The 25,390-nt window shown below is 57.6% G+C and overlaps 1 protein-coding gene across 1 annotated transcript; it reads left to right on the top strand.

Moving 5' to 3' along the window:
- Positions 1-10: 10 nt before the first annotated feature.
- Positions 11-23,608, top strand: SETD1B (SET domain containing 1B, histone lysine methyltransferase). The gene is made up of 17 exons (XM_045887716.3): positions 11-255; positions 766-953; positions 1,187-1,285; positions 1,944-2,214; positions 4,309-4,421; positions 5,290-6,528; positions 10,089-10,916; positions 11,279-11,540; positions 11,621-11,970; positions 12,058-12,160; positions 12,736-13,224; positions 14,510-15,763; positions 16,587-16,753; positions 18,499-18,630; positions 18,716-18,835; positions 18,914-19,051; positions 20,967-23,608. Exons 2-17 carry the CDS (start codon positions 780-782, stop codon positions 21,138-21,140), a joined length of 5,913 nt encoding a protein of 1,970 aa, XP_045743672.2. The 5' UTR covers positions 11-255; positions 766-779; the 3' UTR covers positions 21,141-23,608.
- The last annotated feature ends 1,782 nt before the right edge of the window (positions 23,609-25,390 follow it).

Here is a 25,390-nt window from a genome sequence, read left to right as displayed (position 1 = left end):
GCGCTCGGGTCGGGCTCCTTAGCGGTGTATTGTGGGATGTGCGGCTACTGGGAGCCGAGCCTCCGCCGCCAGCCGCCTCCCGGGCAGCAGCAGCAGCAGCAGCAGCGGCGGCGGCGGCAGCAGCTCCGGGCCCGGCAGCCGCGGCGGCGGCGCCCCCCCCTTCCCGGCCCCCCGTCCGGCCGCCCCGGCCTCGGCTCCCGCGGGGGACACCATGTACTGGCTGGCGGCGCAGGGAGGCCGGCGCCCGGCGGGGATGTAAGCGCGGCTCGGGGAGGGAGAGGCCGCGGTCGGCAGCCTGGCGGCCCGAGCCCCCGGCCCCGGCCCCGGCCCCGGCCCCGGCCCCGGCTCCGGCTCCGGCCGAGCGGGCGGGCGGGCGGGCGGCGCCAGGCCTGCCGCGAGCCCAGCGCGCGAGCCGGGCCGAGCGGGCGAGCGAGCGCCACGCCGGGCGGCCAGGCGGCCGGACGGGCACCATGGGCCGGAGCCCGCGTCCTCCGGGCGCCCCGGGCCCCGCCAGCACGCCCCGGGGCCCCCCGGGAGCCCCTCACTGCCGCCCCGAGACGGTGGCCGAGCGGGCGGGCGCCTAATTCTCCCGGAAGGGTTATTCTCTCGCTCTATTCTTATTTTGGGGGGAGCCAGCGCGACAGCTCCTTTTGGGGCGCGCTGGTAAGGTGGGAGGGGGTGGGGGCTGGACGATCTGATTCTTTCGCGTGTGTGTAGAAGCGGCCGCCGCCGCGGCGGAGACGACAACAACTTGCTCGTTTTCAGGTTGGGTTAACGGCATGGAGAACAGTCACCCCCCCCACCACCACCACCAGCAGCCCCCGCCGCAGCCCGGCCCTTCGGGCGAGAGGAGGAACCACCATTGGAGAAGTTACAAGTTGATGATTGACCCGGCTCTGAAAAAGGGGCATCATAAACTGTACCGCTACGATGGGCAGCATTTCAGCCTGGCGGTGAGTAGCCGGCGCGCCTCCCCGCCGCCCCCACCCGCCCCCAGCCGAGCCCGGGGCGGGGGGGAAAGGGTTCGAGCCGCCCAGGGTCCCCCCCTTCCGACCACCGGGCCAACTGTCAGCCGGGTCCCCAGTCCTGGAGTTTGACAAGTGCCTGGAGAAGGGGGTCTGCCCCTGCCCCTGGGGAGTGGGACCAGCCCTCCCATTCCGCCCCGCCCCCCCATGCCTCCCCACAGATGTCCAGCAACCGCCCGGTGGAAATTGTCGAAGATCCCCGGGTCGTTGGGATCTGGACCAAAACCAAGGAGCTGGAGCTGTCGGTGCCCAAATTCAAGGTAGGACCCCTCCCCCCCGATCCCACGGTCTTCCCCCCACACACACACACTCCCCGAGTTCGAAAATAACGCCAGTCCTGACCGAGCCGAGCCCGATTCTGAGTTCCCGCCGTCCACGGCCGGGGAAGTTTTGGCGGGGAGGGGGAGATGTCAGCGAGAGGGGTGATCCCTCTGGGCTACTGTAAACAGAATAACACTCAGTGAAACTGTAATCCAGGATCTGATACAGTGTCCTGCCGGCCCAGCTGGGGGCTTCGGGTCCCCACCTGGCTCCTGCCAGCCCGGCGGCTCTACCCCGGGACCCGCCCCCCTTCTCAGCCTTGTGGCTTAAGGGGGACAACTTCCTAGACCCAGGGTTCGCCCCTGACCCCGCAGCAGGGAGAGGAGGCCGGAATGGGGGGTGGGGAAAGAGAAACTGTTTCTTTTTCCCCTTTCCTTTCGAACCCAGAGGACTTCCACGTTCCAAACGATTTAATCCTCCGCTTCCCGGGCCCGCCCGCGTGCATTTTTTTTTTCCAAAAAAAAAAATATACATATATATATATATATATTTTTTTTTTTACCTTTCATTGTTTTCCACGGGCATGCGAGTGGGGAATGTTGTGTTTCCCTTCGGTTTCAATGTTCTCCAAACTCCCTTCCCCCTCGTCCCTGCCAGATCGATGAGTTCTACGTGGGCCCGGTGCCTCCGAAGCAGGTGACATTTGCCAAGCTGAATGATAACATCCGAGAAAACTTCCTGAGGGACATGTGTAAGAAGTATGGGGAGGTGGAGGAGGTGGAGATTTTGTACAACCCTAAGACCAAGAAGCACTTGGGCATTGCCAAGGTGGTCTTTGCGACGGTCAAGGGAGCCAAGGAGGCTGTTCAGCATCTGCATAGCACTTCAGTCATGGGCAATATCATCCACGTGGAGCTGGACACTAAAGGTGAGTGGAGGCCTGCTTAGGACAACCTACCGCGGGGGAGGGGGGGGCAGGCCCTGTCACTATGACTCCTTTCCCTCCCAGAGCCCCTCTTGTAGTGTTGGGGACCCCCCACAACCCTATTTTTTTTTGCCCCCTCCTGAGGGTAGAGTCACGTGGAGCTAAATGTGTTGTCTGTTGCTAGGAGACAGGCTATAATTTACCAAATGTGCTGTCCTTGGCTACTGCATGTACCCCTAGGGACCACCCAGAGGCTTCCCCACCACTGACACCCCTGCGGGCCCCTCTCTGAGCCCTGGTGGCCTGGGTTTAGGCAGTCCCCAGTGTTGCCATCTGGGTTAGGGGAGGAGGCAGGGTTTGTTTATTTGTGAGGGGCTGAGGGAGAGCCGCTAGAATGCCTTTAAATACATAAAGGGTAGGTCCTTCAACTAAAAAGAGGGCCCTCCAAGGATCCAGGGTCCCAAACCCCCCAGTGCTACCCCTTCCCTCTGGAGGTGGAAAGCAATCTGGGCCCAGAGTGTGGTTTCATTGATAATGTTCCGATAGAGCTGGGCGGGCGGGCTGCTCTGGGTGCTCAAGGGTTGACACTGTGCCTTCCCTCCTCTCTCTTAAAGAGACAGCAGCACCTCCGGTGCACCGGAATCCCGCTCTGTACTCCCTCTGAGCTGGCTGCTGGGAGAGTGGAGCTGGAGAAGCCACCCTTCCTCCCTTAGGTTCTTGGGAGGAGAAGCTGGATGCTGGATAGAGGGGCTTGTAGGACTCTAGGGCATCCCCCAAAGTTTGCCTGTGGCCTCTCTAGGGAAGTTCCCACCAGTATAGAAGAAGGTGCTGGGTGCCCTGAGGAGCAGCGTGCCCTGTGACTGGACAGGCACTGTTGGGTCCAGTGCCTCTTGGGGTCTCCTGGGAGATACTGCCTGGGAGGGCTTCGGTCGGCAGCTTCCAGGAGTTCTGAGAGCACAGGGTTTAGGGGCAACCAGGGCATACCAAACCCAAACTGGAAAATCCAGACCCTTCTTTTTTGCTTTTAATAATGAATACTTGCTGACTGGGTCTCTAAGCCCTTGCTGGAAGTTGTGGAGGGATGCTGGAACTGGGTGGGCACAGTTATCCCACAAAGTCTTGCCAAGCCTGTACCTAGTTCTGAGTTTCCTCAGGGCACAAGCCCAGGTTCCTGCCTAAGCCACAGCACCCCTCTCCCTCCCTCTAGTATCTCAGTCTCTGTCGGGGGCGTACAGACCCTTCCAAATCTACATATCCCTTGGGTGGTTGCAGTCTGATGTCTCTCTGAGAATTGAATATGGAGCCCTCTCCCTGTCACATGCCCATTTCATTTCTGAAAAGGGGAAAGAAAAAAAAAAAAAAGTGGGAGGCCCTCAGAGACTGCCAACTAACTTTGTATTTCGAATTTCGAGAAAGAGACCAGTAAAGTGTAAAGTGTAGCTCAAGGAATGCGTCTCCTTTGCATATGTAAGCAGCTGCTTCAGAGGGCTCTATAAATATCAATAATCTGGGGCCCCCTGCTCTGTAGAGGCCTCTCTCTGCTGTGGGGGGAGGGTTACCAGACAGGGCTCTGTGGGACTGAGTCCCAGGCAGACCTGGGGAGCCTCGGGAGCCTGGTCAGAGGAGGAGGCCTGTGGAGTTCACAGTAATGTGGTGCTAGAGTGTGTTTTACAAACTCTGCTGGTCACCTGGCCCCAGATAGTTAGCAACAAACTGTGGCCTCTGTGTCACTGGGTCTCTCCACTTGCTGTAGGCTCTGGCTGTTAGGGAAGACCTGACTCTTTGTTTGGGTGCCATGGCCCAAGTGACAGGAAAAGGCTTTGTGTTGGGGTGGCATTTCTGTTTTGGGGGGAGTCCCAGTCGCACAAAGGATTAAATTCTGAACCTTAAGGTCAGAAAAATCATACAGTTTAGCAGCTTCGTTGAACAGATAGGACTTCTCAGTGAGGTGCAAAGAGAGGTGGTTACCTAGTTAGGGTCACACAGCTTCCCAGGCTTGGGGGTCTCAGGCACAAGGGGCCCACAGGGAAGCCAACCTGTGGGGTCTGCCCCAACCTGGAGCCTCCCTCAGTCCTCCCTCCCTTGCCCTTCCCACAGGGGAAACCCGCATGCGGTTCTACGAACTGTTGGTCACGGGCCGATACACACCCCAGACCCTCCCAGTGGGTGAGCTGGATGCTGTCTCTCCGATCGTGAACGAGACCCTGCAGGTGGGTAGATCACCATCAGCAACCCCCCCCACACACACACTCACACTCATCACCAGCTTCTGGTGTGCCCCCCGCCCCCACTTCCCCATCTCCAGCGTTGGACTCCAGAGCCCAGGAGGGAAAGGAGCCTGGCCTTGCCCAGGCTGGGATTCCCAGAGACCCACAGCCTACGAGGGCTTACTTTGTGTTGGTGCTGAAATGTTGCTGTGTCTGATGTCCTGTGCTCTGCTCTACCCCTGCCCCCAGAAAGCGGAATATAGGTCCCTCTTTCCAGAGCAAGACTGACTCCTTACTCAACCACTGCCTTCCACCTAGACCGCCCTCACATGGGGAGATTCTCAATCAGCCCTTCCCCAACAACTTAGCTGCCTTCAGGAGCAGCTTTGCCAGAATGAAGCATCTTTTGCTGACTTGCTGGGTTGTCCATTAGGCACTGTAACCATGTCATGCTGTTTAACTCCTAAAACACTGGGAGACTGGAGGGAACAGGGCCCTTGGCCACCCCCTCACTCCCCAAACCATAGTTCTTCCTGCTGGAGGGTCTTTGATTTCTGACAGTCTGAGACAGGAGGGAAATCCCAGTTCAAACCAAGATGTCAGATCTTCTCTTTTCTCTGCTTTAGGGATTATAAAAATCCTCAAGGTTCCTTGAGGATAACCGGATATCCTAAGATTAGAGAAAAGTTAGGACCATCCAGAAACTCCTCTTCAATCTCCTGCCCCCCCTTCCTTTTACCATGCTGCAGTTCTAGCGTGACCAGCTTGGCTCTGAGATCCCCCGAGTGAGAAGGGAGAACAGTCCCCTCCCACTGCAGGATTCCCCCCAGGGATCTCACACACCGCTGTCCCTCTCTTTCTCCCTCCCTAGCTGTCAGATGCTCTGAAGCGCCTCAAGGATGGTAGCCTAGCCGCCGGCTGTGGCTCCGGCTCATCCTCTGTCACCCCCAATAGTGGTGGGACACCCTTCTCCCAGGACACTGCATACTCCAGCTGCCGCCTGGACACACCCAACTCCTACGGACAGGGCACGCCGCTCACGCCACGCCTGGGCACCCCCTTCTCGCAGGACTCCAGCTACTCCAGCCGCCAGCCCACACCCTCCTACCTCTTCAGCCAGGACCCCGCAGTGACCTTCAAGGCCCGGCGCCATGAGAGCAAGTTCACAGATGCCTACAACCGCCGTCACGAGCATCATTATGTCCACAACTCCTGTGCGGTCACTGCAGTTGCAGGGGCACCAGCTGCCTTCAGGGGCTCTGTGGACCTCCCGTTTGGGGCAGTCAGCGGCAGTGGGGGCAGCGGTGGCCCTCCGTTCAAGGCCCAACCACAGGACTCGGCCACGTTCGCCCACACCCCACCACCTGCCCCAGCGACCCCCACTCCTGGAGTCACGTTCAAGTCAACTTTCTCTCCGTATCAGACCCCGGTGCCCCCTTTCCCCCCACCCCCTGAGGAGCCCACCACCACAGCCACCTTTGGGGCCCGCGACAGCGGGGAATTCCGGAGAGCACCTGTGCCCCCACCCCTGCCACCCACTGAGCCCCTGACCAAGGAGAAGCCAGGCACACCGCCTGGCCCACCACCTCCTGATGCCAACAGCATGGAGTTGGGTGGCCGGCCGACCTTTGGCTGGAGTCCTGAGCCCTGCGACAGTCCAGGCACGCCTACCCTGGAGTCATCACCTGCGGGGCTGGAGAAGCCCCATGACAGCTTGGACTCACGCATAGAGATGCTGCTGAAGGAACAGCGCACCAAGCTGCCTTTCCTTCGGGAGCAGGACTCGGATACGGAGCTGCAGATGGAGGGCAGCCCTATCTCCTCCTCCTCCTCCCAGCTCTCCCCACTGGCCCCCTTTGGCACCAACTCCCAGCCAGGCTTTCGAGGCCCCACACCGCCCTCCTCACGCCCCTCCAGCACCGGCCTGGAGGATATCAGCCCCACGCCACTGCCCGACTCAGATGAGGATGATGAGCTTGACCTGGGCTTGGGGCCCCGGCCCCCTCCGGAGCCAGGCCCCCCGGACCCTTCTGGTATTCTGGGCCAGACAACTGAGGTAGCCTTGGACCTGGCTGGAGACAGGACCCCAACCTCAGAGAAGATGGATGAGGTACCACCATGTCTGTCCACCTCTGTCTTGGATCGGTTTTGTCTATCTTGTGTCTCCCTCTTTCCTCCTCTGAAACATTACCTCCTTAGGACAATTAGCTAAAACACAGAAGCAACAGGGTTAGGGCAGCTAAAATAACAGGTCAAATACAGAGAATAAAAAGAGAATGCAAAAAGCAGCAGGGGCTGTGATTGAGCTGCTGGTTTGGCTCTGAGCAGCCTAGCAGCCATAGAGAGAAGGGAAACATGACCTGGTTCTGTTGCTCTCCTGTTAGGTATGGGAAGTTGAGACATTTCCTAGGGATCAAGTCTGACTTGAGCTTCTTGGGTAGGAGTTTCCTGAGACCCCAGATAGTATGGACTGTGGTAATGGTTCTGGATCCCCTCCTCTGTTGGGTGGCTTGGGGGTGATCAGGGCTGATCCTGACACTCAGGCTTATTTGGGGAGAGGGATTAGCCAGAGCATTCTTAGGCTAGGCCAGGTGGGAGCTCTGGAGTACTGTCTCCTAGAACCTAGTGCCCTCTGAAGAGATGGGAGGCCATGGTGGGCAGGGAGGGCATTGAAATTCCCCTTAGCCCTCTCCCTCTGTCTCCAGGAGTGAAGGATTTAAGGGTTAGCCCAGGGGGAGGGCCACAGCCAAAAACAGGCAAAATTGACCATTCTCCAGCGCTCCTCACCCATAGATCCTCATCTGGGGTCTTATTACCCAAATCTCCAGCCTCCAGGTTGGGGGGGGGCTGCTGTGTGCTGCAGTCCCTTGGAGGGAAGGCTTAGGTCATCTTCCCTGGGTTCTGCTCCTCCCCATTTCTGGTCCAGGCACCTGTCCTGGCCCTCCCAAAGACCTGGGTTGGAACCTGTGCGCCCAGCGGGCATGAGCAGCCAGGGACTTAGACAGAGCTCTGTGCCCCTGTGGGCGGCAGGAAGGAGGGTCACCCCCCTTCCCGGGCCCTTTGATTAGGCATGTTTGGCTGCCTCAGGGAGGAACAGAGAGGAACGTGGCCTGCCCAGGAGGGGACTGCAGGTGGCCAGTGCTCCAGAGGGCCTCCAGACGGTTCTAGGGAAGTGGTTTCTGGTGCCAAGGGGTCTGAGCAGGAGGAGTTGACAGGTGTGCAGAGGTGGGGGGCTGAGAGCCCTGCCATTTTCCCTCTGCTACCTGCGGTGAGGGGATGTTTACCAATGCTGACTGGCTGGTCCAGGACTGGGAAGCCCGGAGGAGCCGGAGGGACTGGGCTCTCCCATCTTGTCACTGTAGGGAAGGGGAGACCGAGGCCCAAGAAAGGTGGTGTTGGGATGCCCCAGGACATTAGCCCTGGGAAGACCACAGTACTGATAACGTCCAGGCTGGCCCTCGGGAGCCCCCTGCTGGCAGCCTGGAGAGCAGCACCCGGGCTCCTCCAGACTGAACGGGAGGCTGTCCCACCCAGCTCAGCCTGAAGACTCCGGAGAGAGAGCAGGGGGCACCGCTGAGGGACATTCCCTTTCTTCACAGAGGCTGGTGGTTAAAAGTTCAGGCTCCAGTCCTTGAGCCTGGAGACCCAGCTCTGTCACTTACTGGTTATGGGACCTTGGGTAAGGCACTTTCCCTCCCTGAGTCTTAGTTTCATCGTCTGTGAAATGGGACGGTGGAAGTACCTGCCTCACACGGTCTTCGGCTTAAGTGAGGTGCCGCGAGGGAAGCTCCAGGCCCGGCGGCGCGGGCTGGTGCTGAGCACTTCAGCGCTCGGCTAGTTCCCGCTGGTTCTCACCCCCACCCCCGGGCGCCGGAGGGGCGGAGGGAGGGGCAGGGCCGAGGGCTGGAGCGCAGGATCCGGGTCTCCTTGCGATTGGCTGGCCGCCGTGCCGGCTTAACCCTCCGTGTGCTGCACTCGCCTAGCTGGGCGCTGTCCGGGACTGATCTCCCGGGCTCTGGCCCTGAGAATCATGATGAGCCTGCCAGTCTCTCCTCCAGCAAGTGCTTGCGGACCCTGAGCGGGGGGAGGGAGAGAGTGTGTGTATGTGTAGAGGGGGGTCTAGCAAAATCCAGAGCTGGCTGCCGCTGCTGAAAGTTTGGTATTCCTCCTCCCCGCGGCGCTCCCCGCCTCCATTTCCCTTTGTGGACTCGCTCTCCTGAAGATCTGACCTCTAACCTTACAGCCTCTCCAGACGCTGCCCCCTCAGCCTTCAAATGCACTCCCTGTCTCTTCCAACCTGCAAAGGCTCTGTCTCCTCAGCCAAGTTCATCTAGGGCAGGTCCTGACTGAGCCTAGTCAGCTCTTGTCCTGACACTAGAGCCTGGGGGCCATCCAACTCTCCTCTCCCCGACCCCTGCTCGGCCTTTTCACTCCAACTCTGCCATGTACACCAAAGTGTCCCCTTCCAGTTCCAGGCCTGTGTGTCGAACTTCCCAAAGCCCTGTGTCCTGGTGTAAAGGGGCCATGCCCATTTCAGAGCTGGGGTCCTCCCCGGCTCCTCCCCTGTTCACCTGGTACCGCTGAACCCATGGGATCTATCCTGAGCTTGAGTGCCAGCCTTCTTTCTGACTAGCTGTGCCTCCTGGGCCAGTGGCTTTGGGGCTGTTTCCTCACTTGTCAGAGAGGTTGGAGTAGACCCCCACCTTGCAAGGTAGAGAGCAGACAAGAAATGAAACACAGCACTTAGCTCCACACTGGCTCACGCTAAATGTGCAGTCTCAAGACTAGATGCGAAGAGTAACTAAGGAAAATAAGGACGTACCTCCTGTTTATACGGCCTTAAAACTGCTATACCTTGTTGCTCAAACGTCACCTTGGCCATCTGGCCCTCTCCGCCTCAGTGAGGATGGCAGGCTGATGGGGAGCGCAGGTTGGGGAGCCACTTACTGGTTTGAATCCTGGTCCCATCTCTTATTGGCTCTGTTGGCTTGGGCAAGTTACCTAAGCTTTCTGTGTTCCAATGTCCTCGGTAAAAGTGGAGATAGCAGATCTACCTTGTAGAGTTGTTCTGGGGACTAACGGAGTTAATATATATATCAAGTCCTTAGAAAGATGGTCAGACATCAAAGCACTGTAGCACTTTAGTATTACCTTTTCTGAGTACAAATGGAAATAGAATCTCTCAAGCTGACAGAATCTGCTTCCCTCTTCATACCATCTCCCTCCCCAGCTTCCTTTTTCTCCATGGTGGGCTGTGTATTTCACATCTTCATTCTGCTTATCGTTCGCCTCTTCCCTCTAGAAGCTTAGCTCCATGAGAGCAAGGATTTTGTCGGTCTTGTTCACCGCTGTGTCCCCAGCACCTCGAACAGTGCCTGGCCCACAGCAGGTGCCAAGCAAGTGTTTGTTGAATGAATGAATGAATCCTCATAAACTGTGAGGCAGGTACGAGGATGCCCATTATGCAAATGGGGAAACTGGGGCTTAGCAAGGTTAAGTGACTCGCCACGTGGTCCAGAAGGGAGGGGACCAGGATCTGAACCGCAGAATCCATGTTGCTCCTGAGTCTCGCGGAAGGCTTGTGTGACTTTTTGGTGTTTGGAAGGGTTCCACGAGCCAGCTTGGCCTCCCGCGCTTAACCTCACCACTCTCTCCTGGCTCTCCCTGCAGGGCCAGCAGTCCTCGGGCGAGGACATGGAGATCTCGGATGATGAGATGCCCTCAGCCCCCATCACCAGCGCCGACTGCCCCAAACCCATGGTGGTGACCCCGGGGGCGGCAGCCGTGGCGGCCCCCTCTGTGCTGGCTCCGACCCTGCCGCTGCCTCCGCCCCCCGGCTTCCCACCACTGCCCCCACCCCCACCCCCACCCCCACCACAGCCAGGCTTCCCCATGCCGCCACCTCTGCCGCCGCCCCCGCCCCCACCGCCCCCGGCCCACCCAGCTGTGACAGTGCCCCCGCCCCCCCTGCCAGCGCCCCCGCCCGGAGTCCCACCCCCGCCCATCCTGCCTCCGCTGCCACCCTTCCCTCCGGGGCTGTTTCCCGTGGTGCAGGTGGATATGAGCCATGTGCTGGGTGGCCAGTGGGGCGGCATGCCCATGTCCTTCCAGATGCAGACGCAGATGCTGAGCCGTCTGATGACGGGCCAGGGCGCTTGCCCCTACCCCCCCTTCATGGCCGCTGCGGCGGCGGCGGCCTCGGCTGGGCTGCAGTTTGTCAACCTGCCGCCCTACCGGGGCCCGTTCTCCCTGAGCAACAGCGGGCCAGGCCGTGGGCAGCCCTGGCCACCCCTCCCCAAGTTTGACCCGTCGGTGCCGCCACCAGGCTACGTGCCACGCCAGGAGGACCCACACAAGGCCACTGTCGATGGCGTCCTGCTGGTGGTGCTCAAAGAGCTCAAGGCCATCATGAAGCGCGACCTGAACCGCAAGATGGTCGAGGTGGTGGCCTTCCGGGCCTTCGACGAGTGGTGGGACAAGAAGGAGCGGATGGCCAAGGTAGGCAGCGGGTGCGGGGTGCCCCAGGGCGGCCGGCCGGCCCCTCCCCGCCCAGCTGTGCTCTTGGAAGCAGCGCTCCCTGTAACCCCAAGTAGGACAGTGAGTGTGACTTCGTGAGGCTCGTGTGTCGACACGGATGTGCACTTGCCCCGTGTAGCCTGCTCTGCAGGTGGGGACGTTGAGGTTCAGTGAGGCCGAGTGGAGCGCTGGCGGCGTCTTGAGCCGTGGGCACAGAGCGCAGCCAGTTTTGTGGGAAGGAAGTATCAGTTATGGTGTGGCTGTCCCTTTTGAGGGAAGGCAGACTGCTAAGAGAGGGCCGCCCCATAACCATGGTGACAGTCTCCTCCTCTCTGGCACCCCAGGCCTCACTGACCCCAGTGAAGTCAGGTGAGCACAAGGACGAGGACAGGCCAAAGCCCAAGGACCGCATCGCCTCGTGTCTGCTGGAGTCGTGGGGCAAGGGTGAGGGCCTGGGCTACGAGGGCCTCGGCCTGGGCATCGGGCTGCGCGGGGCCATCCGCCTGCCCTCCTTCAAGGTCAAGAGGAAGGAGCCGCCAGACACAGCCTCTTCTGGTGACCAGAAGCGCCTGCGACCTTCAACCTCTGTGGATGAGGAAGATGAAGGTATGTGCACCTCTCACCTGGTGCTGGGATCTCCTCCAATGTTTGCCTAGCCCGGGTCAGACACCCCTCTCTCTCCTCAGAGTCCGAGCGTGAACGGGACCGGGACATGGCGGAAGCCCCTTGCGAGCTTACCAAGCGGGACCCCAAGGGTGTGGGCGTGCGGCGACGGCCAGCCAGGCCGCTGGAGCTGGACAGTGGTGGGGAGGAGGACGAGAAGGAGTCACTGTCGGTGTCTTCATCATCATCGGCGTCCTCGTCTTCGGGCTCCTCCACGACCTCACCCTCATCCTCGGCCTCCGACAAGGAGGAGCGGGAAAGCACTGAGGAGGAAGAGGAGGGAGAGGAGGAGGAGGAAGAGGAGGAGGAGGAGGAGGAGGAAGGCCCCAGGAGCCAGGTCTCCTCCTCCTCGACCTCATCCACGTCAGATAAGGTACATTCGGGTTGGGGAGGCCCGGGGTGCTGTGCCAGGTGAAGGGGCCCCTTTGGCTGACCCTTGCCTCCCATCCCTCTGCCCCAGGATGACGATGAAGACAGTGATGAGCAGGACGAGTCTGAGAATGACGATGAGGACATTGCCCTGTCGGAGGCGAGCGAGAAGGAAGAAGAGGACTCAGACGGAGGTGAGCAGCGCAAGCTGAGGCACCAGTCCTGGCCCAGGGCCCCCCTGCAGAGCAGAGCAGAGCCTGAGCAGCTTTTAGCAATACTTTGGGGGCAAGATTTCTTGCCTTCCAAATGTGAACTCATTAAAATGCACACACATGACATACTGCACAATTGCACTTACATTAACGTGTGCAGAATAGGTCAGTCCATGGAGACAGAAAGTAAACTAGTGGTTGCTTGGGTCTGAAGATGGGAGGACAGAGGGGCGGTATCACACTAAAGATGCTGGGTTTCTTCTCGAGCTCGTGACGATGTTCTGGAACTAGAGGTAGTTGTACAACATGCAAATGTACTAAATACTACTGAATTACTCATTTTAAAATGGTTTTACGTTCTGTGGATTCACCTCAGTTTTTAAAAATGGTGACTGGTTGCCACATCTAAGCGCATGTGCGCGCACGCACACGCACACGTCCCCCAGATAGCTGAGGGCCACGTTGAGCCCGGGTGCCACCAGTTTAAGAGCTTTGGTGAAGCATCTAGCTGGAGCACAGCAGATGCTGAAGGGCTCCTGCCTGTGTCCCCTGCCCAGAGGAGACAGTGAGCGTCGCCACTTCCAAGGCTGGAGCTGGGTCCTCCAGCGAGAGCTCTGAGTCTTCTGAGTTCGAATCAAGCTCCGAGTCCTCGTCATCGTCCTCAGAGGATGAAGAGGAGCTGGTGGCAAGGGAGGAGGAGGAGGAGGAGGAGGAGGAAGAAGAGGACGAGGCAGCAGCAGATGAAAGTACAGCTCCCGCAGCTCCCGACGAGGACTTGGAGGAGGATGTGGCCACGGGGGCCCCTGTGACAGCGTCCTCGGTCATGGAAGAGGAGGTGGACATCGAGGCTGAGGATGAAGCCCCCGAGGAGCGGACGCCCATGCCGGAAGAGCCCCCCTTGCCTGTGTGTGCCGAGGAGCTGGCTAGCTGCAAGGAGCCCCCCGAGGAGCCGGGCCTGAAGCAGGAAGGGGCCAGGTTGCGGTCTCCAGAGCCCCTGGCCGGAGAGATGGAGGCCCGGCCCCCGCCGTCCCCGGAGCGTACCCCAGGTAGCACCTGCGGCCCCCGGTGGGGTGGTGGGGATGGAGGCAGGATGTCCTCGCTGACAGAATGAGCCCAGGCTCCTTTGCGTAAATTGCTGAACCTTCCCGAGCTCCGGTTTCCTCACCTGTAACATGGGATCAATGGATAGTGTCTCCCACATGAGGTCATATGGGAGGACAGGGTGAGGGGACATAATGTGCCAGCATGGGGCCTGGCACCTAGCCAGAACTCCAGAGAGTCCCCTCGGGGCACTGCTGCTGCCCCCAGCCCTCAGTGCCAATAACTCCCCACTGGGGGATGCTCCCAGGAAGGTTGGGGGGGCAGCCGTGTGCATGGTCATTTTAGTGACAGGCAGGTGGGGGAGGCTTTGGGGTACTGCGCCAGGTGAGAGGGGCCGTGGACACCACTGCCCCCTCCACCACCTTGATGGAACTGCGCAGAGCATACTAAAGGCTCTAACATACTAGTGGAACTTTCTCCAGTGATAGAAATGTCCTCTTTCTCTGCCCTGTCCAATACCATAGCCATTAGACCCGGTGTTGCTAAGAGTACTTGAAATGTGGCAAGTGGAACTGAATTTGTAATGTTGTTTAAGTTTAATTTAAATTTACATAGCCACATGTGGTTAGTTCGTACCTCTGATAAGTCCTTCAGGAAAAAAACCTGTTGTATTTTCTTTAATTCTGTGTAATTTGGCTACAGAACCGCAGGTCTTTGAGTATTGTCATAGGTACTTACTAAGCCTACGTTGTATCCCTGGTACTGTTGTTGTAGGCACTGGCAATACGACAGTGGGCCAAACAGACAAAAATATCCGTCTTCATGGAGCCCCCATTCTAGGGCAGGGTGATAAATGACAGCAGATGAGCTAGAAAAATGTATTATATGACAGTGAAGATAAATGCTAGGAGAAAGGCTCTGATAAGTCCTGCAGAAAAGGGACTTGTTGGATTTTATTCAATAGCAGAGCTCGTTTTCTTGGTCCACGGGACATTTCCTGTTCACAAGGACACCATTCTAAGGACATAATGTCAGAGGCTAGCAACCATGTCTCCTTATGTCTTTCATTTATTCCACCATCATTTATCAAGCACCTACTGTGTGCCTGACACCACTGAGAAGCCTTGAGTAGTTTAGCTGTAGGGGGACAGTCCCCATACTCACAGAACTCCAGGGGGCTCAGAGGGCTATGAGGTCAGGTATTAAGCACATAGTAGGGCAGCATAAACAGGGCACTGTGAGATGTTTGAATCGCATAGTAATGGTCTGGTTTTGCCCACCTCTTTGCAGAGGATGACCTGGAAGTGGAGCCCCCTACGCTGCTCTCCTTACCCCTGCAGCCGCCGTTACCACCCCCTCGACCGCCCCGGCCGCCTAGCCCACCACCAGAGCCCGAGACCCCAGACCCCCCACACCCACCCGTCCCTCTGGAGCCCCCTCCAGAGGAGCAGCCCCCGCGTACTCCGGGCCTCTGTGGCAGCCTGGCCAAGTCACAGAGTACAGAGACAGTGCCGGCCACGCCGAGTGGGGAGCCCCCACTGTCAGGGGGCAGCAGTGGCCTGTCGCTGAGCTCCCCACAGGTGCCCGGCAGCCCCTTCTCCTACCCATCCCAGTCCCCGAGCTTGAGCAGTGGGGGCCTCCCCAGGACACCTGGTCGGGACTTCAGCTTCACACCCACCTTCCCCGAGCCTGGCGGGCCCCTGCTCCTGCCTGTCTGTCCCCTCCCAGCTGGCCGGCGCGATGAGCGATCTGGCCCCCTGGCCTCCCCGGTGCTCCTGGAGACGGGCCTGCCTCTTCCCCTGCCCTTGCCCCTGCCTCTGCCCCTGGCATTGCCCGTCCCTGTCCTGCGGGCCCAGACCCGGGCCCCTGCCCAGCTGCCGCCGCTGTTGCCCGCGCCGCTGGCCCCGTGCCCACCCCCTATCAAGAGGAAGCCGGGCAGGCCCCGGCGATCCCCGCCGGCTGTGCTCTCCTTGGATGGACCCTTGGTCCGGCCGCCAGCGGGGGCCACCCTCGGCAGGGACCTCCTGCTCCTGCCGGGCCAGCCACAGACCCCCGTCTTTCCCAGCACCCACGACCCCCGGGCCGTGACCCTGGACTTCCGGAACACGGGGATCCCAGCCCCCCCACCGCCCCTGCCCCCCCAGCCTCCTCCGCCCCCACCGCCACCCCCTGTTGAGTCCACCAAGCTGCCCTTTAAGGAGCTAGAGAACCAGTGGCCCTCCGAGGCTATCCCTCCGGGCCCCCGCGGGCGTGATGAGGTCACTGAGGAGTTCATGGACCTGGCCAAGGTTCGGGGGCCCTGGCGCCGGCCGCCTAAGAAGCGCCACGAGGATCTGGTGGCCCCAGCCTCGCCCGAGCTCTCGCCACCACAACCCCTCTTCCGGCCCCGGTCGGAGTTTGAGGAGATGACCATCCTGTATGACATCTGGAATGGTGGCATCGATGAGGAGGACATCCGCTTCCTGTGTGTCACCTACGAGCGGCTGCTGCAGCAGGACAACGGCATGGACTGGCTCAATGACACCCTCTGGGTCTACCATCCCTATATCCTAGCCGACGGGGCGCGGTCCTCGCCCACCTCCCTGGGCCCTGTCTCCCAGGACACCCACGAAGGCACCAGCACAAATCCCCGTCACCTCCTAAGCCGTGTCTGGGCTGCCACCATGCCAGGCTCCATATGGAGTCGCCACCTTCTGTGCCAGGCCCGTCTCAGCCCCAGAGTGAGCAGGTCTCGGGGCCCCGTGTAGCACCGCAATTGTACATCACAGTAGCAGGGACCGGGGGGCCCACTCTAGCCCCCTCATCATCTCATTTAATCTTCCCAACAGCCCAGTGAGGTAGGGGCTATTATTCCCATTTTATTTCTATAGAAACTGAGGCTCAAAGAGGTTAACTGACCTCCCCGAAGTCCTACAGCTATGAAGTAGCAGAGCTGAGAGTTGAACCCAGGCAAATCTGCCTCCAGCATCTGGGCTCCAGACCACGATGCTACCCTGATAGTTGGTTATTACTCTGGCCACTCTGGACGGCGCTATCCGTTGGAGCGGACGTCATCCCCGCTATATCAAACTAATTTACTCAGCAATTCTCTGTTTCAGGAAGTCTGCTAAGCACCTAAGCATATGCAGTCATTCACAGAGGCATAGTTATTGCCCCAGGTTGCTGATGGGGAAACTGAGGCAGAAAGTGGCTAAGAAACACACGCAGAGCCATGCAACTAGGTACCCCTGACGGAGCTGGGAGCATCGGGAGATGCTGTGGGGGGTGGAGCCTCCTGGAGGTTAGCCTGAGGGTAGGGAGGCTGGCCTCTGGAAGGACTGGGAGGGGCTCTCCAAGAATGTCCATGTGGCCCTTAACCCACACCCACCCACCAGCCTCTCTTCAGCTAAGAAAAAGAAACGGGACGATGGCATCCGTGAGCACGTGACGGGCTGTGCCCGCAGCGAGGGCTTCTATACCATCGACAAGAAGGATAAGCTCAGATACCTCAACAGCAGCCGCGCCAGCACCGACGAGCCCCCGACAGACACGCAGGTACTGCCATCAGTACCCTTGCCTCTGCCCCTGGCATCGCCCGTCGCTGCCCAGACACCCTGGAGCCTCCCCGGCTGCAGTGGGTGCCAGGCAGCATGGGGGCTTGTGGAGCCAGAGGGGCCGGCACAGAGGGTGTTATTCCCCTGGGCGCTCAGGTTGGAAAAAGTGCGGCCAGGGTGGGAAGTGGGAGCCTCCGAGGTTTTCAGGGATGTGAGCCGAGTTGGAGTTGCATTTCCAGAAGGTTCGTTCTTTCCTTTTTAAATTTGGCAAATGTCTGTTGAGTGCCTGCTGTGTTCCAGGCACCGTTCTGGGTCTACAGCAGTGAACGAAACAAAATCCTCTTCCTTACAGAACTTACCTTTCAGAAGGGAGGTAGGAAATAAGTGAACAAATAAACATGGAATTTCAAGTGGGGTTAACAGGAGAGGAGGTTAGGGATTGGTGAGTCAGAGGGGTCAGAGAAGGTGACAGTTGAGCCAGGTCTGAATAGAGTAAAGAAATGAGCCATGTGGATAACTGGGAGACACCACAGAGAAGTAGAAAAAGGCTTCAATAAAAAGTTAAAACAGGAAGGGTGCCTGGCTGGTTTAGTCAGTAGAGCATGTGACCCTTTATCTTGGGGTCATGAGTTCAAGCCTCGTATGGGGTGTGGAGCCTACTTAAAAAAAGAAAAGTTAAAGCAGGAGAGGGACTCACTAAGTCTGGAAGTCACACACAGAGTGAACAGCATGTGCAAAGGCCCTGAGGTGGGGAGGATCTTGGGTGGTGTGAGAAAGGGCAGGAAAGACTAGTTGAGGCCAGAGACAGAACAGGTTATCAGGGCCCTGGAGGCTGTGGTGATGAGGTTAGGTTTGTATTCTGTGTGACAGCGAGCTGCATGGGGGTTTCCAGAGAGAGGGTGAGGGTGACGTGGCTCAGCCCGATTTTCAAAGCTCACGCTGGCTGCTATGTGGAGAGTTGACTACAGGGGTCCTGAGGGGAGACTGGGGCACAGTTGCTGCAGGTCCCAGTCGAGACACGTGGGTAGGTTCGACTGCGTTTGCCGTGAGAAAAAAGTGGCTTTGTTTGAAAGAGTATCAGGAACAGTAGAATATTAGGAAGCTGAAAGGACAGACCTGGGGGCCAGATTGTCTGTAGGGGACAAAGGAACTGGCTGGGACGTTGCTGGGTCCGGCTTGGGGAACTAGGAAGCTGGATGCCAAGCTCTGAGGTGGGAGGCTTGAGTTTTGGGGTTTGTGGAACATCCAGGTAGTAAGGTCTGTTACTTAGTTGGATTTTGGGGCCTGGGAGGGGGACTTCTGGTCATCAGGATGGAAATGTTAAGAGAGGGTCACAGCAAGGATGAGCTCACCCAGGTGAGAGCCACGGGGGTCGGGGTGGATAGACACCCACCATCTTCCCTCCTGAAAGTGGAGGCATTTCCAAATCTTCCAGCTGAGACGGGAAAGACGGCAAGTGTGAAGGGAAAGATGTGCTGTTTGCTTTGCCTGGAGGACGTTGAGCACGTTCAGATTCTGGCAGGAAGGAGCAGGGAAGAGGAGAGGTGACAAGTAGGGATGGGACAGGCACAGACAAGCCCAGAGCAAGGAAGCTGGGAAGTTGGGAAGACAGGGACCAGAGCTTGGCGGGGGGTGTCACCAAGGATGCGATAGGGACACGGGTACCCAGGACCCCGGTGAGTGGGCCAGCTTCCCCCAACCGCGGGACAGCCACCCCTCCTGACCTGTCACCGTCGTCCTCGGCAGGGCATGAGCATCCCGGCGCAGCCTCATGCCTCCACTCGGGCGGGCTCAGAGCGGCGTTCTGAGCAGCGCCGTCTGCTGTCCTCCTTCACTGGCAGCTGTGACAGTGACCTGCTCAAGTTCAACCAGCTCAAGGTGAGGCCGGGCCCCACCCAGGGCAGCCAGGGGGGCCGCGGGACTGAGACCAGGGCTTTCACCTCTCAGCTCCTTCCCTCCCCAGTTCCGGAAGAAGAAGCTCAAGTTCTGCAAGAGCCACATTCACGACTGGGGCCTGTTCGCCATGGAGCCCATCGCGGCTGACGAGATGGTCATTGAGTACGTGGGCCAGAACATCCGCCAGGTAGGCGCTGCCCGGTGGGCTGGGCGTAGGGGTGGGGGCAGGATGGCCCAGCCCAGACTGAGGCCTTCTCCTGGCCAGGTGATCGCGGACATGCGGGAAAAGCGTTACGAGGACGAGGGCATTGGCAGCAGCTACATGTTCCGGGTGGACCACGACACCATCATCGATGCCACCAAGTGCGGCAACTTTGCGCGCTTCATCAACCACAGCTGCAACGTGAGTGCCTGGGATGGGGCCGCTGCCGCCCCCAGAAGCTTCTGGCACAGAATCGGCGTGGCCTCCTTCCCAAGCTCTGGTCACCCGCGGGTGATGGGGGCGGGGGCGGGGGGTGAGGCTTTGGATACGGAGTCTTTCTCCCCTGAGCTTCAATTTTCTCTTCTGAAAAATGGGCATAGTGAGACCCAAGGAGCTCAAGAAGTGGTCCGCTCAGTTCACAGTTAACAGCTTTCGTTCTGGGGCAGGGCGTGCACTAGAACTCTGTGCAGTGGCAGAAATGCTCTGCATCCACGCTGTCCACTGATGTGGTGCGAGCTGCGTGTTGGGTTGAGCACTTGAAATGTGGCCAGTGCCGCCGAGGAACTGAGCTTTTCATTTAATTTGGTTTAACTTAAATAGTGACACGTGGCTAGTGATGGTGGTGGTGGACGGCGCTGGCCCGGGGGGCAGTGAGTGTTGGTAACGCGGGTGAGTCTCATGCTGAAGACAAACATGGGGAGCTTCCGACGGGGCAGGCGAGTTCCAGAGCAGATGCCAAACTCTTGTTTCGAGTCACGACATCACTACTCAGCAATGGAACTGTAGTCTGGTTACGTAATGTCTCAGTGCCTCAGTTTCCTGATCTGGATGGAAACAGTCCCTCCCTGTAGGTTGTTGGGAGAACCAAATGTGCCCCTGAGTGCAGGCCCTCTGAGTGTGCTGACCCAGCTAGCTCTCCCAACCGTGACTGGATCATCACCTGGGCCAGTGGGGACTTCGTCTTGCCTCTCCTATGGGATCTGAGGGTTTGGAGGGATTCACCCAGGTGGCAGTGAGTGGGGCACGCATTCTGCTCAGGGAGGCCCTGGAGGGGAGGACACCTGTTTGAGGGCCAGCAAAGCAGGCAGCAGGGATGGACTAGGGGGCGAGAGGGCAGGTAAGAGATGAGGTTGGCAGGGTTGGGGTGGCCAGATCACTAAGCCTTGCCGGCAGAGCTGAGAAGTTTCTCTAAAAGCCAGGCAGGCTGCTGGAAGGTTTTGAGCCATGGGGTGACAGGAGTTCCCTGGCTGCTGGGTCAGGAGTAGATTTTCTCAGAGGACTGAGAGGCAGGGGGAGCCGCTGAAGTCCAGCCGAGTGGTGAGAGGGCCTGCCTGGGGCCGTGGCAGTGGGGGTGGAGAGCAGTGGACAGAATCAAGAGGTCTTTGGGGGTAGAACCCTCTGGGCGTGGCCGTGGGCCAGATCCAGCATTGGTGGAGGAAGGTGGGGGAGGCGGGTGTCTGGGGGCCTGGACGCGTGGCATGGCCACTCCCTTGAGTTTTAGGTTTGAGTTTACGGAGTCAAAAATGTCTCCTGGAGCTGCCAAAGGCAGATATTGAGCAGGTGCTTGGATTTCTGGGTCTGGAGCAGGGTCCAGCAAACCTTTTCTGTAAAGGACCTGATAGTAAATATTTTTGGCTTTGTGGCCCAGAGGATCTCTTAGCAGCTACTTTAACTGTCATTGTAACAAAAGCAGCTGTAGACGGTATGTAAATGAACGGGGATGCCCGTCTGCCAATAAGTCTGCTTGCTAAAACAGGCAGCGAGGAGCCGGTGTTTGCTGACCCCCTCTCTAGAGCTCTGAAGTGAGGCCTGGGCCAGGAATAGAATTTGGGGAGTCACCTGTAGTATAAATGGAAATTGAAGCCCTGGGGGGAACATTTTATTATTATTACCATCATCATCATTCTTACTTAGTATCAGAGGCGGGGGGGTCCTTGTCACCCAGATAGGGCAGCCGAGGCTCGAGCAGGTGGCCAGTGGGCATGGGGTCGTGCGGCACATTTGTCAGGCCGCGGGCATGGAGCTCCATCGGGTTTCGGGGGGCCTCGTGGCGATGGGCCTGGGTGGAGTACCGGGTGAGTCCTCGGCTCAGCCTCCCCTCCTGCCTCACCCACAGCCCAACTGCTATGCCAAGGTGATCACGGTGGAGTCGCAGAAGAAGATTGTCATCTACTCAAAGCAGCACATCAACGTCAACGAGGAGATCACCTACGACTACAAGTTCCCCATCGAGGACGTCAAGATCCCCTGCCTGTGTGGCTCTGAGAACTGCCGGGGGACACTCAACTAGGCCCCGTGGAAGGCTGCCCGCGCCGCCCTGGGGCTCCCGAGCGCGGACCCCAGGCCCCGGGGCCCAGCCCCACCTCCCACCCCCATTTCAGGTGCTGTCCCCTACCCAGCGGCCATGTCAGGGCCTGGCACCCCCAACACTACCCCCAGGACCCAGCGCAGCTCCAGCCCCTCAGTGGGAAAGGGCTTCTCTGTCTCTCAGCCCACGTCTCTTTGGTTTTTTAAAATGCTCCCTTCAGGATTTTCGTTGAGCTCCAGCGTAAACTCTCTGTCCGTGTCTCTCACTCTCCGTCTCTCTGTCTCTGTCCTTCTCTTTTCCTGTCTTCCCCAACAGCCTCTTTCCATGAATGCTGCTATGTTGTTTTGTCTTCTCTTTACTCTCTTCCTCGTCATAAGAAAAGACGTTTTAACCGTTGAAATGTGAAAGCAGAATCAGAGCGCGGGGACCCCCGCTGGGGGCTGCAGAGGCCTCGGTGTGGTGGCGTGTCGGCCCACGTTCCGGAACCCCCGGGCCGGGGCGCTGGGCCAGGTGCTGCAGAGAGGAGGGGGGTCGGGCCACACGGCTCTGACCTCAGAACACTACACAAGGCCCCCTCTCTGCCGGCGGAGGTGACTCAGTGAGGAGAAGACCGCCCCCATCTGTTCCTTCCCCAGCAGCCTGGGGGCGCCATTTCCCCTAGCAGACCCTGGTGGAGCCAAGCTGGTCCCAGGCAGGAATTTCCCCTCTGGGCTCTTCCTGCCACCCCACACCCCGCCACCCCCAAAATCTTGGGTTCAATGTTTACTTTCTCATTCGAATGCCAGCAATGAGGGAGCCTCCCTGAGGCCCCAGTGTGGGTGTGGGGGCACTGGGAAGGGTCCTGTCTACTCTCTCCTGCCCTCACCTTCACCCGGGTGGGAGGGCCTCCCAGGGCAGGCGGGTCCCCCAGTCCCGCCACTACGGGTCTCTGACCATATGCACGTGGCATTTTTTTGTTTATAAGCTTCACCCGCTTATCCCTAGCCCACACCCCAACTCACCTGGCCAGCAGCCCCCTCATCCCAAGAAGGCAAGAGCATATTTATTTTTGGAGTGAGAAGATGATTCTCCCAGAGAAAGGAAAATCTTGGAGAAGATTTTAAAACTCAGATCTAAGTCTGACAGGTTTTTTGGGTTTTTTTCCCTTAACCTTTTTTACCCCCTTCCCATCATCCTCTTCAGGGTTTATTTCCATGGATTTTTTTTTTCCTGTGCATATATAAAATCAAAACGAAGGGAAGAAATAGGTTTTTGAAGTTCAGAACCAACTTCTGTATATAGGCTGCCATAAAGGACTTTTTCTCGGGAACATTGTTTCTTGTAGAAACATGTGGGAAGACTTTTTTGCTCATTTCTTTGTATTTCCAAAAATCTCTCTCACTCACACACACACACGCGCACACACACACGCATACACACACACACACAAAGCAAGTCCCTCTCACCCCAGAAAGCAGAGCAGGCATGTAAATAATTTCTGGAAAGTGACTGTTGTGACCAGGAGTCATCTTCACCCAGACGGGAGAGCTCCCAGCAGGCCGCCCCCACCCTGAGGATGCAGGCCCAGGCCCGGAGCCTCTGGTATCTTCAGCTTGTGTCAAGCTTGTTATCATGTAAATTCTGTACAAAGAATTGTTATTTTTCTCTTTTTTTTTTTGTCGTTGGTGGTTTTGTTGTGTTTTTTTTTTTTTTTTAATTTCTTTACCCCATGCCCTCCCTGTTTGAGATTGTGCCCACCAATTTCAAGGTTTCAAGGTCGATGAAATCGGTGGCATTAAGACACAGAGGAGGGACCCGGGCACAGCGGCAACCTTCTCTTCCGTTTGCGGTTTTCTGCCTAATTGTGCAACTGAGGAAATAATTTATTTTTCACATGAGGAAATGTGTAGTTTGTAGAGATGGTTGATTTAAGTTCCTTGTGCAGCCCCCAAGGGGCTGCCTTCATTCTCACCCCTCTCCCCCGAGAAGAAGTGGAGGGGGATGTGAGGAAACCGGGGTTGGGGGCCAGCCTCACCCCTCACCCTGGCCTCACCTTGCCCAAGCGGCGAGGGGCTGCACCCTCCCTGTCCCCAGGAACCCCCGCCCCACCCCCAAAATGGTTTGCCATATCCAGAAACATGGCTCATTTTTCTTTCAATACCTTCATTTTCATTGAACAAATGTTTGCTTTTGAAAAGCTGGGGGTTTCTGCCTTTTTTTTTTTTTTTTTTCTTGTCCCTCCCTCCCTGCCTCTCTCCTCCTGCAAAGAAGAGAACCCATAAGTTTTAGGGATGTTTGTGCATATAGACTCTGTCATCCGTATGTAACTTGTTTTGAAGAGAAGTGTTTCCGTTGTGGGTGTGTCTTGCTGTAAATATTTGTTCATATTTTTGTGAATTCAATACTATGTACCATTGTATTATAGTAACTTTTATAAAGCAAACCATAAATATACTGACTTTTCTTACAGATACGCCATCTCTCTTGCTCTCCTCTCTCCCTCTCCTCCTCCTCTCTTTCTGACGGGGCACACACGGCTCACAGGGAGGGTGGCCTGGCTAGGCTCCGGGTAGAAGGAGCTAGGTGTGGTATGCTCCACTCAGTTTGGTGGTTCTTAAACTCTGAGCCTGTCAGGTGGATTATGTGAACTGGGCCAACTTACAGACTAGACCTTTCAAGGTTTTTTTGTGTTTTTTTTTTTTTAAAGATTTTATTTATTTATTTGACAGAGAGAGACACAGCGAGAGAGGGAACACAAGCAGGGGGAGAGGGAGAAGCAGGCCTCCTGCGGAGCAGGGAGCCCGATGCGGGGCTCGATCCCAGGCCCCCGGGACCACGACCTGAGCCGAAGGCAGATGCTTAACGACTGAGCCACCCAGGCGCCCCTCAAGGTTTTTTTGCTTTTCAGTTTTGCTTCTACAACTTTTCTTAAAATCTTAGGTCTAACACTGCTAAAGGTTTGCAATTAGGAAACAAGCTCAAATATCCTATTGCTCTCACGGGAAGAAGTTGGAAAGGTGGTACCTCAAAGATGCTCACCACTCGTTTTCAGGAGACAGCCCTCTGGTTTGCATTTGAGGGGGAAGGGACTGAAAAAAGAGCCACAAGTGAAGAAGCATTAAGTGAATCTAGTGTTTGTGGTATTCCAGAGCTTCTGTGCCCCGTAGGTCTCAACTCTGCCTGATCCAGTGGTGGGGTAGCCATGGGGCCCATGGAGAGTTGGTTAGATGTTGTCCACTTGCCCCTGAGAAGGACAGACGCCAAACCCCAGCCATAAGCAGCATGACTGAGAAAATGCCTGACCTCCCTTCTTACCAGGGACATGCAAATTCCACCACAAAATAGCCAGTGCTGGCCGGCATGGGGCGGGGGGCACTTGGGCATCATCAGTGTAAGCTTAAGTTGCCACAACCTTCAGGAGGAAACATTAGATATTAACAGTTTAAAAATGCTCATGAACTTCCAGCCCAAATGTTCCGCTGCCTGGAATCGAGCCCGACAGCCACAAGCAGGCAACAATACGTACACAGATGTTCTTTGCAGCCTCACTTGTGAAGGCAGGGGACATGCCCTTGGTGGTGGGCTGCTATTCGGAATTGTGCATCCAGACAGGTGAACACCCCTGAAGGTGGATTCGTGGGGACAGGAAAGGCTGAGGGGGAGACTGAGCCAGGAAAGAGAAAAGAGCAGCTGCTAGCCATTCTGTTCATTCACCCAATATTGTTGAGCACCTACCATGTGTCAGACGGTTGTCTAGGCACTGGGGATACAGGAGTGGAGAAGACACCCCCCTGTCTTGGTGATTGTGTTCTTGTGAGCCAGGCAAACGTGAAGAACACACGCTATGAGAAGGAGAAAATTAGCTATGAGAAGGGGTATCAGTTGAGAGGGGGTGAGATTTTAAATACAGTGGTCAGGGAAGTCTGCTTAGCCCACATGTGAACAAAACTCAAAGGAGATCAGCCCCGTGGACACCTGGAGGGAGGGTATTGAAGGCAGATGGAACCGTGAGTGCAAAGGTCCTGAGGCTAAAGCCGCCTGGTGTAATTGAGGACCAGCACGGAGGTCCGGAGGTCTGAGTGGCTGCAGCTGAATGAGGGAGGGGGGAGTAAAGGAAATGAGGTCTGAGAGGTCCCGAGTGGGGGTGGGGGAGGCAGGTGCTGTGGGGCCTTGCAGGGCCACATGAGGACAACCAGGGCATCCAGCCCAAGGCGCAGAAAGGAAACACACATCCAAATTTGAGTTTCCTTCAT

The sequence above is a fragment of the Mirounga angustirostris genome, unplaced genomic scaffold, assembly GCF_029215605.1.
Source record: "Mirounga angustirostris isolate CCGP_5_RB_7025 unplaced genomic scaffold, mMirAng1.0.hap1 SCAF_14, whole genome shotgun sequence".
Classification (NCBI taxonomy): domain Eukaryota; kingdom Metazoa; phylum Chordata; class Mammalia; order Carnivora; family Phocidae; genus Mirounga; species Mirounga angustirostris.
Note: the sequence above shows the minus strand (reverse complement) of the source record. Positions and strands in the feature narration are given on the sequence as shown.